The sequence below is a fragment of the Polypterus senegalus genome, chromosome 8 (genome assembly GCF_016835505.1).
Source record: "Polypterus senegalus isolate Bchr_013 chromosome 8, ASM1683550v1, whole genome shotgun sequence".
Taxonomy (NCBI): domain Eukaryota; kingdom Metazoa; phylum Chordata; class Cladistia; order Polypteriformes; family Polypteridae; genus Polypterus; species Polypterus senegalus.
Window position 1 is genome coordinate 158,886,629 of NC_053161.1, and position 13,539 is coordinate 158,900,167.

The following is a 13,539-nucleotide window of genomic DNA, read 5'->3' on the forward strand; positions in this document are numbered from 1 at the left end:
AACTAGGAAATAACAGTTCATTTAATTAGGCCAGGAGTCCAATGGAAAACAGAATTTGGTTGGAACAAAAACCTGCAGTCTCAGGGGGTCCCAGGACTGAGTTGGGAACCATTGATCTAAATAAATTTATTTTAATAAATTAGCTAAATAGATTTAACTCAAATTAATGCTTAAGTTGCAAATTATCATTTGTAGCTTTTGGACTTCCAGAAATATAATAAGTTAATCAAAATATTTAATACCTTTATTAATTCTCATGGGGCGGCACGGTGGCGCAGTGGTCCTCCTTCCTGGGTCCTCCCTGCGTGGAGTTTGCATGTTCTCCCCATGTCTGCGTGGGTTTCCTCCCACAGTCCAAAGACATGCAGATTAGGTGCATTGGCGATCCTAAATTGTCCCAGGTGTGTGTGTGCTTGGTGTGTGTCTGTGCGTACCCTGCGGTGGATTGGCACCCTGCCCGGGATTTGTTTCCTGCCTTGCACCCTGTGTTGGTTGGGATTGGCTCCAGCAGACCCCCGTGACCCTGTAGTTCGGATATAGCGGGTTGGATAATAGATGGATGGAATACGCATATGTTTAGTTTTCAAAATCAATGAAATGTAATGTTTATTTTTAAAAAATGTTAAGTAAAACCACAATTTTGAATAGAGAAATATTTTAAGTGTGATTTTCAACAACAACTACAGCGAGCTGAGGAGAAGTGCCAAAGCTGGTGGTCTCATGTTTTTATTTCCATCTGCCGTCCAGCTCTGTTCAGCTCCTCCTCTAGTGTCTTCATGTTCCTTTTCTCATCCTCACTGATGCCAGTGTTACTGATCCTGTGGACGAGACAGAAGCGTTAATCTTAATGAGAGTATGGGCCTATCAGCTTGTGTTTACAAAGTGCACTTTACAGAGCGGAACCTTACAAAAACAAAAAAACAAACAAAATCATGGTTCAAAGTAAACTAAGTAAATTTGTAATCATTCAATAACTGATAAAGTACAATAAAGCAAAATCTACATGTTGTAAGTAAACATGAAATAATGGTGCTGGGGGGTGGATTTACAATACAGATGAGACAGGGTCAGTACAGATGAGACAGAAGAGTCTATATATATATATATATATATATATATATATATATATATATATATATATATATATATATATATATTAGAAAAAAAATCTTGGGACGAGACAAGACTTTTTTTTTCTGCAATGAGACGTGATCTTTTGAAGAGAGACAGAGAGACACTTTCAAGTCCTGCGAGATGGGAGTCACGTCATACTTAACCATTTTCAAACAAGACCACAGTCATCTAATCTCTCAGTTGTTGGAATGCTTTTGGCAGGCACACTTACTGTGCTCTCAGCTCAGACTAAGCAAAGAAGAAAGCAGCGCGTCGAAAAGAGAAAGCGTTGGAGAGAAAAGAATGCAAAATAAAAAAAAGCAAAAAAGAACAAAAAATAATCTATGTGCAAATTCTGAGAGATTTAACCACTCTCCAAAGTAGAATGTCGTAAAGAATTCAAAACATTGGCATGATACACATGCAGAGCAGGTTAGAGATAATGGAAGTAGGAAAATTCAAAAGTCTCAAAAAATGATAGTAAAGATCGCATCGGAAAATATTACTCGGTGAAATAACGGAACAGCGAAAAGAGATCAAATAGTGTTTGAAGGGAGAAGAGAGACAAGGCAGTGAGCCAAAAGAACAGCTGCTGTACAGGGTTTTAAAAGTTTGAAGCGCTGCACGAGATGGAGATCACACGGCATGGCAGCAGCAGCAAGCCAGCAGCTGATCGAGCAAAGAGGAGGTAAAAAAAAATGCATTTGTTTCCCATTGTATCACCGTTTAAGAGGGGTTTCGGAGGAGGTCTCCTTGGGGTACGTTCAGCCCCCCTCTTCACAATGGCGCGTAGTACTGGCGTGGAGGGTGGGGGAGGGAGAGCAAATCAGGCATGGGGCAAAGCCTCCTAGTATATATATTGTGGCAGGCGTCCGGGTCCCATTCCCGTTCAGGACACCCCTGCAGCATATGTTCCGGAGTTTAGTCTTCAACGAGTGAAATGCACGCTCAATTGGGTTAAGATCAGGTGACTGACTTGGCCATTCAAGAATTTTCCACTTCTTTGCTTTAATAAACTCCTGGGTTGCTTTGGCTGTATGTTTTGGGTCATTGTCCATCTGTATCATGAAACACCGCCTCAATTTGATTGCATTTAGCTGGATTTGAGCAGACAGTATGTCTCTGAACACCTCAGAATACATTCGGCTGCTTCTGTCCTGTGTCACATCATCAGTAAACACTAGTGTCCCAGTGCCACTGGCAGCCATGCACGCCCAAGCCATCACACTGCCTCCACCGTGTTTTACAGATGATGTGGTATGCTTTGGATAATGAGCTGTTCCACGCCTCCTCCATACTTTTTTCTTGCCATCATTCTGGTAGAGGTTGATCTTGGTTTCATCTGTCCAAAGAATGTTTTTCCAGAACTGTGCTGACTTTTTTAGATGTTCTTTAGCCAAGTCCAATCTAGCCTTTCTATTCTTGAGACTTATGAGTGGCTTGCACCTTGCAGTGTACCCCCTGTATTTACTTTCATGCAGTCTTCTCTTTATGGTAGACTTGGATATCGATACACCTTCCCCTGGAGAGTGTTGTTCACTTGGTTGGCTGTTGTGAAGGGGTTTCTCTTCACCATGGAAATGATTCTGCGATCATCCACCACTGTTGTCTTCCATGGACGTCCAGGTCTTTTTGCGTTGCTGAGTTCACCAGTGCTTGCTTTCTTTCTCAGGATGTACCAAAATGTAGATTTTGCCACTCGTAATATTGTAGCAATTTCTCGGATGTGTTTTTTCTGTTTTCGCAGCTTAAGGATGGCTTCTTTCACCTGCATGGAGAGCTCTTTTGACCGCATGTTGTCTGTTCACAGCAAAATCTTCCACATGCAAGCACCACACCTCAAATCAACTCCAGGCCTTTTATCTGCTTAACTGATAATAACATAACAACGGACTTGAACACACCTGCCCATGAAATAGCATTTGAGTCAATTGTCCAATTACTTTTGAGCCCCTGTAATGAAGGGATTGTGTTAAAAAAATGCTTTAGTTGCCTTACATTTCTATGCAGTCTTTTTGTTCAACCCACTGAATTAAAGTTGAAAGTCTGCACAAGTGTTACCTGGTGGGTAACCATATAGTGGAAATCAGCCCCAGCACAGTGACACAAGTCTTAGCACACACTGTTTTATTTTCTTTTTCTTATTTTCAGCACCGCACACAGTGCACAAATCCCCACAAATGCTCTGTGCCTTCTTTCTCTTTCTTTCTTCCTTCTTTTTTTCTATTCTTCTGCTGCCTCCACTCCTTTCCTTGGAAGCTCTGTCCTCCACATCCTGACTTAGGCTCCCTGAATGGATTGAGATGCCCTCTTTTATACCACACCCAGAAGTGCTCCAGGTGCTCTCAAACTGGCTTCCAGAAGCACTCCCGGTGGTGGCAGAAGTGCTGCAAGAGCACCCGGAAGTGCACCAGGTGCCCACGGGTGTGATGCAAATGCTGCCATCCAGGGCTCCACAAGTGTCCAGGCGCCCCCTGGAAGTGACCACGGGCCTCAGAAGGGCCGAGCTTCCAAGAGAGGTCTCCCTCTCGTATTCCAGGGGAGATATTGTTCCCAATATGACCTTTCCCCCAGACCTTCCGTCATAGGAGTGTCCTAGTTGGGGACCTTCGTTGGCTGTCTCTATATATATGTGTGTGTGTATATATTTTTTTTTCCATACATGTATAGATAGATAAATAAATATAATTGGAAAAAAACAACAACTGTCCTCCTCCCAACATGCAAATGAACTTCTGGCTTGGATAACAGAGAGCTGCAATAACTGGACAGACTAGGTCTACTTTGCAGTGTTCATAAATGGAACAAGCAGGTAGATGTTGATTTCCTTGTTTGAAGTCACCACCATTCAGAATGTGATTCACTGAGATACTAGTACAGAATGAACCATTTTTGTAACTCATCTCTCTGGGGAGTAATGTGGACAAGTTATTTCCACATTTAAATGTCTGTTTCATTTTAATTGTACTGTGCTCACTTTTTTCGCCATTGCTCATTCAAATCAATTTCCAGGGTTTCTGATCCTATAAGTGCATCTATGGGTTTATCCCAACTGAGTTCTATAGGTCGTAATCATTCATTTTTTTGTAGTTTGCAGAATTGGGAATCTAAGGGTTTGCATCTCTGCTCTTTGTGGATTATGATGATGTTCTCTTGATGATGATGATGATGATAATATCTGATGTACTAGGAAAAATGATCTGTATCTAGATAAATTCACATGCATTCATGCACTTAATTTTAAGTCCAGTGGAAATGCTCACCTTGAAGAAAACAGTGCCAGAAGCATTGGAAAAGGCTGGGTCTATCTCTGTGGCTTATTCAGCTTTGGTGAAGCTAGCATCCATTGAACATAGGCAGCTTTCATTGAAAAAAAATACACAAAAATAGCAATAATCTCGTCATAAATGAAGGTTATAGTGTTAACTCACCCCAGTGTTTTTAATGTACAGATTTTGTTCCTTAGCCCCTCACACAGCAGATGCATTCCTGAATCCTCCAGGTTATTGTTTTCTAGCCACAAGTCAGTCAGATGTGAGTGTTCAGATGAGAAAGCTGAGGAGAGAGCTTCACAGCACTGAGCAGTGAGACCACATGACTGTAACCTGTGGAGTTGAGGAAGATAAAGTGAAGACACAGTAACGTAAGGATAAACAGAGCACACTCTGTGTCTGAACACCTTTAATCAGTCTCACTAGTTAATGAAAAACTCAGTCTTACATGAGCGAAACAATATTTTCTGTTCTAGTACAGGAGTTTCAATTTAATAAAAATTCAGTAAAGCTCTCTACTCCTACTATAACAAGTCCTCACACTGGTTTATCAAGCAGTCTCTGTGGTGAGAAGCCATTTAGACAATACAGCCAGGAAGGTTGCCATCATTTTTCTATTCCTCTCGCCCACATAGATCTTTGAGATACACTAACTACAACAGACACAACACTCCTGACCTTTAAATACACTCGGACAGTGACACAGTGGATTTAGGCTAACAGGTCCTCATATGGCCATTTTCATGCATGCTGATGTCCTTTTCCTGCAACTACTCTAAAAATTAAATTAAAACACTATATGGTAAAAGGAAGAAAAATTACTCCTGTCTCTCCTTAGGAATTTAGTCAGGGATAGTCGACTGTTATCCTCAATGAGGTGACAGCAATGGGATGCAAACCTAGGCTGGTAGATTACAACACAGGCTTTACTGCCAGCTGAGATAAAAATGAGAACTCTGCTATCTACAAATAATGTTCTTGCATGACAAACAGCCTCATATCTCCTATTTTTTCCACTCAATGGATATGCTGCTCCACTTCATTATTCTGTAACTGAGTAAAGGCAGAAAAGATTTTCAGGGCAGAATGAACCACTACATTACATTCATTCCCAGCATATATATTGTTAGACAAAGTATAAAATGAGACAAAAGATCAATTTAAATTGAATGAAAGATGTATAGCACAAAATAAGTAGATTAATGAATCAATGCAGCGAATGATAAAAACTAAAGAACACCTTTGTAACGTAGCCACCCAAATCAAAACAACAATTAATATAAAGAAAAGTGAAATAGGTGCAATGGCCAAATTTGAAAAATTAAAAAAAGCAATCAAAACAAAGATAAGCAAAACACAGACCAGTTAAATTAGAGGTAAAGGGGATGAACAATAAGGACAAAATGAACTGGGCAGACAAATCTGTCTGATGGAACAGGGGATTGATCTCCCCAGTCATTTATTGTGTATGTTTTAAATTTTGGGTGGACATCCAGCTTCCTTTAGAAATCTTTGGTCCTAAAGTAATAATCCTTAAGGAACCTGCCTAACTGTGTTCCTCACAGTAAAATAAAAAGTCGCTGTGTTAATACAGCATTGATAGCAAATCCACTTCCAAAACCTGCACTCCTTTTTCAGCTTGTAGAAAGGATGCAAAAAGATTTTCATAGCAATTGTGCCGCTATGCTTGTAAAATGAGGGATGGATGGAGTTAGGCCTACAACTAAGCCCTACTGTATTGTCCCCACCATGTGAATATTAAAAAAAAACACACCAGACAAATGTCAAGATAAATTTGATACATTGCACAACAAATATACAACTATTTACAAACACAACAAAAAGTAACCATATGTAAAACATATTCCCCCAAATCCCTCCCCAAGACTAAATATACACTCCCAAAAGTCTTAACTATAAATAGGGGTTGTGGATCATGAAGTGCAAATAACAGTTACTTTAATGGAAATAAATATAATTTACAAGTAGATGCTTAAAAATCAATGCCTTTGTCTACTTATTATTAATGAGCCGACAGATAGATTGTCTATTCTTCCTTTAGCTGTGGGCACTTATGGATACTCAAGTGAATTTCTCTGTTGGTGTGAAAACTGGGTTGAGGTACAGGTTTAGAAAAAAAAAAAAGACAGTCCCACTCAGTGAGCAGCTTGCATTACAGGTCTCTAGGGTTGAATACACAGAGTAGACCACGGACAGTAGGATGGGTAAGAGATTAAACCAACAGGAGACAAAGAGTACAGATAAGAATAGAATGGTCTACATGAAGTGAGGTCCTGGGATCTTTAGTTTTATTGATTTATTATTGACAAGTGTAGTAAACCTGTGAAATTCACAGATGACACTAAATTGGAGGAATGGAAGACACTGCAGAGACCTGAAGGAGGAGCCCGAGTTGCCTCGAAAGCTTGAATATTGTAATCTTTTTAGTTAGCCAATAAAAGGTGTCATTTTGCTTGTCTTTACATCCATATTGGCTAACATGGTACAACACCCTACTACTATCCCTTATTAAGAAAAGGACCTAGGAGGGTAGTTGGTACCTTTCTTATTTGGTGATCTAACACCATGATAAAATGAACATTTTTCCAACAGACTTGTGAAAGGGAAATTAAACAGGATTTTCTCATTTGGGACCCCAACAATTGATATGAATATTTGTCTAAAGCATTTCTTGCACTGTACTTTATTTATATTCTGTGACAATGACACACGGTGTGCTTCTGAAGTGGGATTGGCAGATGCAAAGGATTTACGAGGTGGAAAGTTTAACTTTTGTGGCTCCAGCGGTGCTGTTATCCTGTTTCTTTCTGCTCAAGAAAAACACAAGGAATCTAAAAAGAGTTTTAACAAGAGTTCAGCTTAATAGAGTCTCGAAGTCCTATTCATCGCACTTTGGAAAAATAAAATCTAGTCTTGTAGTAGTGATGAGATAAACTGAGGTGGAAAAGATTTCATTAGGAGAGCAAATGCATAGATTTCAGAAAAATATAAAAAAAAAGATAAATTGTTTGACAGGTCAAAGTAATTAAAGACACACTTGACAGATCAGAGTTTCTTTTGTAGGAGATAACCACATTACAGTTAATGAATTTAAAGGACTTACAGTCAACGAAACTGAGCCTTAAAATGCATGAAGTGATCAGGAACAGCGAAAGTTAAAAGTAATTAAAATAAAATCTCTTGGGGGTTAGGGACAAATAGTATATACATATATTTTTTGTTCTTGGTAATTAAAGAACTCCAGCTACTAATATGCACTGGTAAGTAGGTGCTTTTTTATTTTGCTGTTCATGTCCACAGTTTCTTCTGTGATGCTATTGTTTGGACTCGACTGATCCCTTGTGATTTAAACACAGTGATTTATTTAGCAAGTCCTATGACACTTAAGTCCATAAATCTATCCATCCATCCATTTTCCAACCCGCTGAATCCGAACACAGGGTCACGGGGGTCTGCTGGAGCCAATCCCAGCCAACACAGGGCACAAGGCAGGAATCCAATCCCGGGCAGGGTGCCAACCGACCGCAGGACACACACACAAACAAACACACCAAGCACAAACTATGGCCAATGTAGAATCGCCAATCCACCTAACCTGCATGTCTTTGGACTGTGGGAGGAAACCCACGCAGACACGGGGAGAACATGCAAACTCCACGCAGGGAGGACCCGGTAAGCGAACCCGGGTCTCCTAACTGCGAGGCAGCAGTGCTACCCACTGTGCCACCCTGCCAGCCTTAAATCTACCAGAAGTAAATTTATAAAACCATTACTTGCTCAATATTTCCTCACCACAATGTCTCTAATTTACAGTTTTTGTTCCTTAGCCCGTCACACAGATGATGCACTCCTGAATCCTCTAGCTGATTGTCATTCAGCTCCAACTCGGTCAGTTGCGAGTATTCAACAGAGATAGCCGAGGACAGAGCTTCACAACATCCAGAGGTGAGACCACATGATGACAGCCTGTGAGGATGAGAAGAGAGGAACTGAAATCACAACGGGTTAAATACAGACACAAGCACATGCATAGACACGTCCAGTATTTTTTCACCTTAGCATCTCCACTTTACAGTTTGGACTCTTCAGCCCCTCACACAGCAGATGCACTCCTGAATCTCCCAGGTTATTGTCCTCCAGAAACAGCTCCATTAGTTGTGAGTGTTCCACTGAGAGAGCCAAGGAAAGGGCCTCACAACATTTAGATGTGAGACCAGTTGACATTAGCCTTTAGTTAAAAAGAGAGAGTAAATGAGAACAGAGCATATTACAGCCAGACAATGAAAAAGAGATATGATGTGCTTGCTCACCACACTGAGTCTAATTTTGAGTTTGGGCTTCTTATCCCCTCACAGAGTTTAATCACTCCTAAATCCTCCAGATTATTTTTTCTCAGTTCCAGATAAACCAAGTGTGAGTCTTTACTAGAGAGAACTGATGCAAGAGCCTCACAACATCCGGAGGTGAGACCACATGAGTAGAGCCTATAAAGATGAGAATTGAGGAATAAGAGGAGACAGAGTGATAGACACACAAACATACAGACATACATTCACATTCACATTGTGGTTCCTCTACCTCAGTTCCTTTAATGTACAATTTGGATTCCTCAGTCCCTCACATAGCAGGTGCATTCCTGAATCCTCCAGTTTATTTTCTCCCAGATCCAGCTCTTTAAGGTGTGTGTTGTCAGCACAGAAAGCCAATGAGAGAGCGTCACAACATCCAGAGGTGAGGCCACATGCCTGCAACCTATAAAAAAATGAGGAAGTGAACATACAGAGAAGTAACTGAAGGTGACTGGGAGTAACAGTTCTGAAGTTTACATGACAAATGGCACATAAAACGTTAATTCAACAAATCTTACTACTTATGGGACAGTGCAGTCTGGTCTGGACTCTTCGTATTTAAAACACAGCATTTTATGATTTGCATCTTCATTGCTCACATTAATGTCACATTAAACAAATTAAAGGTCAAGCCAACACATGCATTGCCACACATGATTACTCACCCCAGTGTCTCTAATTTACAGTTTGCACTCCTCAGCCCCTCACACAGCAGACACATTCCTGCATCCTTCAGGTTATTGCAGCCCAAATCCAGGCTAGTCAGACGAGATTGTTCAGCAGAGAGAGCAGAAGAGAGAACCTCACAACATCTAGAAGTGAGGCTACATGAGAAAAGACTACAGAGAAGAGGAAAAAAAAAAAATCAGTTTTACAAAATTATACTTGTACAGCTCTTTCCTTCCAAGGTGTTCACTACATTTGGTGGAAAAGATTAAGAGAATTGTCCTCAGTGTTTACATCATCTAGTTTTTTTTTGCATTTTATTGATTTTATTAAAATCAAACAACATTCCATACAAGCAAGTCAATCTTAACAATAACAAATCAACTCTCACCCCTGAGAAAGAGAGCAAGGCCAGTAGAGTAAAACTTTAAACTAGTAAAAATAAGTACATAGATAAATAAATAAATTAATTAAATAATTAAAAAGATAGGACAAGAGAGAGAGGAGAGAATCTGCTTCCTCAATTTAAATGCTTATTCTAAAATGTTATTGATTAGATCCTACCAGGTTTTTAAAAAGGTTTTGCACAGATTCTCTAAGTGAGAATTAGATTTTTTCCAATTTCAAGAAGTTTATAACATCAGTTACCCACTGACTTAATAGAGGCGAGTTACGATTCAGCCACCGCAGTCCTCACTGTACCAACCCCCGTCTTGGCTGCCTCTGCCGGCATCTGCTAGACTGCTCGGAGTCAGTTGTCATCCCGTCGTCCTTCTCGCATTTTCAGTCATCCCTTAGATCCCTAGGGAGGACTCTACCTCGAATAAGACCACTCTTCCACACAGTCAGGGGGCGCGATCCGGCTCTTGAGCATTGATCCTTCACGCCACACGGTACCCCTGACCGTGTTGACCTCTCTCATCAGCTAGCAGGCTCATCCACTCACACTCACTTTCACTTTCCCAATGCCTCGCTCTCGCTCTCCAAGATTTGAATCCCTTTTTCTTTTTCATCCTCTTTTCCTCCCTCTGTGCCAGCCCATACTTATTCAGCTCTGTGGGTGCAGTGGCTCAATCATGCAGTGCAGTTAGCCAATTAAGCAATTGAGAATGATCACACCATCATATACAGGTGCAACTTGCCCCAATTACCATATTAACACCCGGTGGCTGCACAATCGCTCCCATGGAGACTGACAGGGCCAAATGGATTATTTAAAAATTGGCCTTTCAAACAGAGCCACTGACCTGCTACATCAAAGGGTTTAATAACAGCAGTTTTAATAAAGTCTGGGAAGAACCCCATATGTAATGATGACTTTAATGATGAATTTTATGTCAAGCACACTATCAATTAGCACATCGGATACTTCTTTGAAAAAGCTTGATGGTATTGGGTTAAGGATGCATATGGAGGGCTTCAGTTGAGAAATTATTCTACATAAGTTGAATAAATCTATCCTGGTGAAAGAACTTAATTCACTGAAAATGGAATATGAGAATTTAATAGGATCAGCTTTGGGGGATGTGTATTATATTATTTCTAATATTATTAATGTTGTGTTTAAAAATATAGCAAAAGCCTCACAAATGCACAAATGCGTAGCATTAAAATTTTCCACCTTATAATTTACATTATTATCATCTATTGTAGTAAGCATTACAAATGGACTGGTTCTATAGAGTGTTAGCAAACTTTAAAGCTTCAGGCATATCAAAATAGAATTATTTAACAATACGCATCTCACTAGTTGCAGCTATCAGCATTTCAACATTAAATAATATGAAAAAATGATCAGATAAACCAATATGCACGATTTGCCTCACATCAACTTTTAATCCTTTAGTAATCACTGAATCCAGAATGTGACGCCTCTTATGTGTGGACTTACTAATGTGCTGGCTCAGATCAAAAGAGTGCAGAAGGTTCATAAATTCTTTTTCTTTCGAGTCACACTTATTATCGAAATGAAAATTAAAGTCGTCAACAATTAGGAACCTGTCATAGCTAGTTATTATAATTGTCTGAGAAATCCTCAGTGAAACACACATTATATTGGATGTTAGTTAATTCTAAAGAATAGATTTTTCTTCTCATAAAATACATTTTTCTTATATTCCTCTTTTCTATTGCTACTTCTTGTTGTCCTTTGGGAACATGGCAGAGCAGACCATGAATCCAATACAAGCAAAAGGGACTCTGAAGTACTAGAGGAGGGTACTTTATTAATTAAATACAAATTCAATGGAGGGTTTACACATTTGAAGAGCACAAAGTTACAAAATAAAGAAAATAATAAACATACTGCTACGCTGGTCCCATCTAAACTGATCCTCCCTCTGTTTACTGTGTGGGGTGCATAAAGCGATGCTCACTTCCCACATAAATAATCTCTTTTCACCTTCCTGATCCCTTTTGTACCCCTGGCTTTTTCTTCTATTCTTCCTCATCCTGTTCCTGGAAAGATGAGTCTTTACTTCACATTCGGCTGCAAGCTCATCTGGCAGGTGATCAGAAAGTTAGAGTTTGTGGACCACTTGTGGGTTTAGGAGTGCTCTAGGGTATTCCTGAGATCCCTTGTCTAGAGTTCCATTGCAGACCAAAGAGTTCCTCAGGTCTGGTTGCCAACATCTACTTGAAAGGCCAGGAACATGTTGATCACATGAGGTGGCAGAAATCTATAAATATACTTTTAGACCTCTCTATAGCCACCTGTCTAGGGGAGGAGGTTAACACTTCTCCGAGGATTGTTTTGTGCTCAAGGAGTGACTTACATCTAAGCAGTTACTACATTTGGACATAATGCCCATAAAATGTTGGGAAACCGACAAGATTTTCAAAGGGCAAACCAGGAGAGAGAAGTGAAACCAGAAGGGTTAAAATCAGGTGACTGAAAAGTGCTTTGACAAGAAAACCAAACAACAAGATAAAAATTGAGATCAGAAGGACAAAATGAAAGTCAGGCACTCAAGAGATTAATTCAGAAAACAAGAAATATTCACAAAAGGTGTAGCAAAGGTTTCTTATTTGCAGCTTGGATGAAGACATGAAAAACTGGGTGGCTATTTAAATTCACCACTACAATTACCAGTGGATGATGAACCCAGACACCATGCCCCCCAATAACCTTTTGATACTGGAACAAGCTGTGGTGCACTGAATGCACACAAGACAGCCACCAGAAGAAAAAATTTCAAAAATATAGCAGCCCCTTCGCTGAAGTTTATATACTTTGACTAGGGCATCCTACGGCCACTCCAATTGTACAGTATCTATTTGTCCCTCCTTTACTCTTTTACTATTTGCACATGAAGGAAACCAGCTCTTCTAACTAAGCAAACATCTCATTTCACTCAACTCACTAATTTTTAGGTGTGCTCACATGTAATGCCAAGCATCTATTATCATCATCATGTCTGTCTGTTAATCTGTTTGTCCAGAAATTAGGGTTAGGGATAGAGTTAACTGATTTCCGTGACATTTCACACACTTCTTTCAGTCACTCATTCTTCAACCCGCTATATAGGAATCAGCCTTGTCACTCTCTTTTGGAGTTTTTTTAGCAATGGTGTGTCTTTTTTGTAGTGTGGAGATCAAAACTATGCAAAGTTTCCTAGACAAGATCTAATTGGTGCATTTTATAAGCAAAATCTCCCTTACCTTGTACTCCACATACCATGATACATAACTTTATAGCCTATTACCCTTCTTCATCACTTCTGTACACTGTCTGGATGTGGACCATGACAAGTCCACTATGACTCCCAGGACTTTCTCATAAGGGGTATTTTCAAGTTTCAAACTTAACATTGCTACTTCTCCTATATAGATAGTTATATAGGTAGAACTTTACTTGTTCCTGGGAGAAATTTGGATATAATCTATACTAATAAAAGGCAAAGCCCTCACTCACTCACTCACTCACTCACTCACTCACTCACTGACTCATCACTAATTCTCCAACTTCCCGTGTGGGTGGAAGGCTGAAATTTGGCAGGTTCATTCCTTACAGCTTCCTTACAAAAGTTGGGCAGGTTTTATATCGAAATTCTACGCGTAATGGTCATAACTGGAAGCAGTTTTTCTCCATTTACTGTAATGGAGATGAGCTTCAACGC

At 39.9% G+C, this 13,539-nt stretch overlaps 1 protein-coding gene across 1 annotated transcript in view; it reads right to left on the reverse strand.

Moving 5' to 3' along the window:
- Nucleotides 1–580: 580 nt before the first annotated feature.
- The window catches only part of LOC120533237 (NACHT, LRR and PYD domains-containing protein 3-like), a 59,719-nt gene continuing 46,760 nt past the window's right edge, over nt 581–13,539 (reverse strand). The window contains 7 exon segments of the mRNA XM_039760018.1: nt 581–818; nt 4,545–4,718; nt 8,199–8,372; nt 8,461–8,634; nt 8,717–8,890; nt 8,985–9,158; nt 9,421–9,594. Coding sequence (XP_039615952.1) covers nt 719–818; nt 4,545–4,718; nt 8,199–8,372; nt 8,461–8,634; nt 8,717–8,890; nt 8,985–9,158; nt 9,421–9,594 — 1,144 coding nt within the window. The 3' untranslated portion in view covers nt 581–718.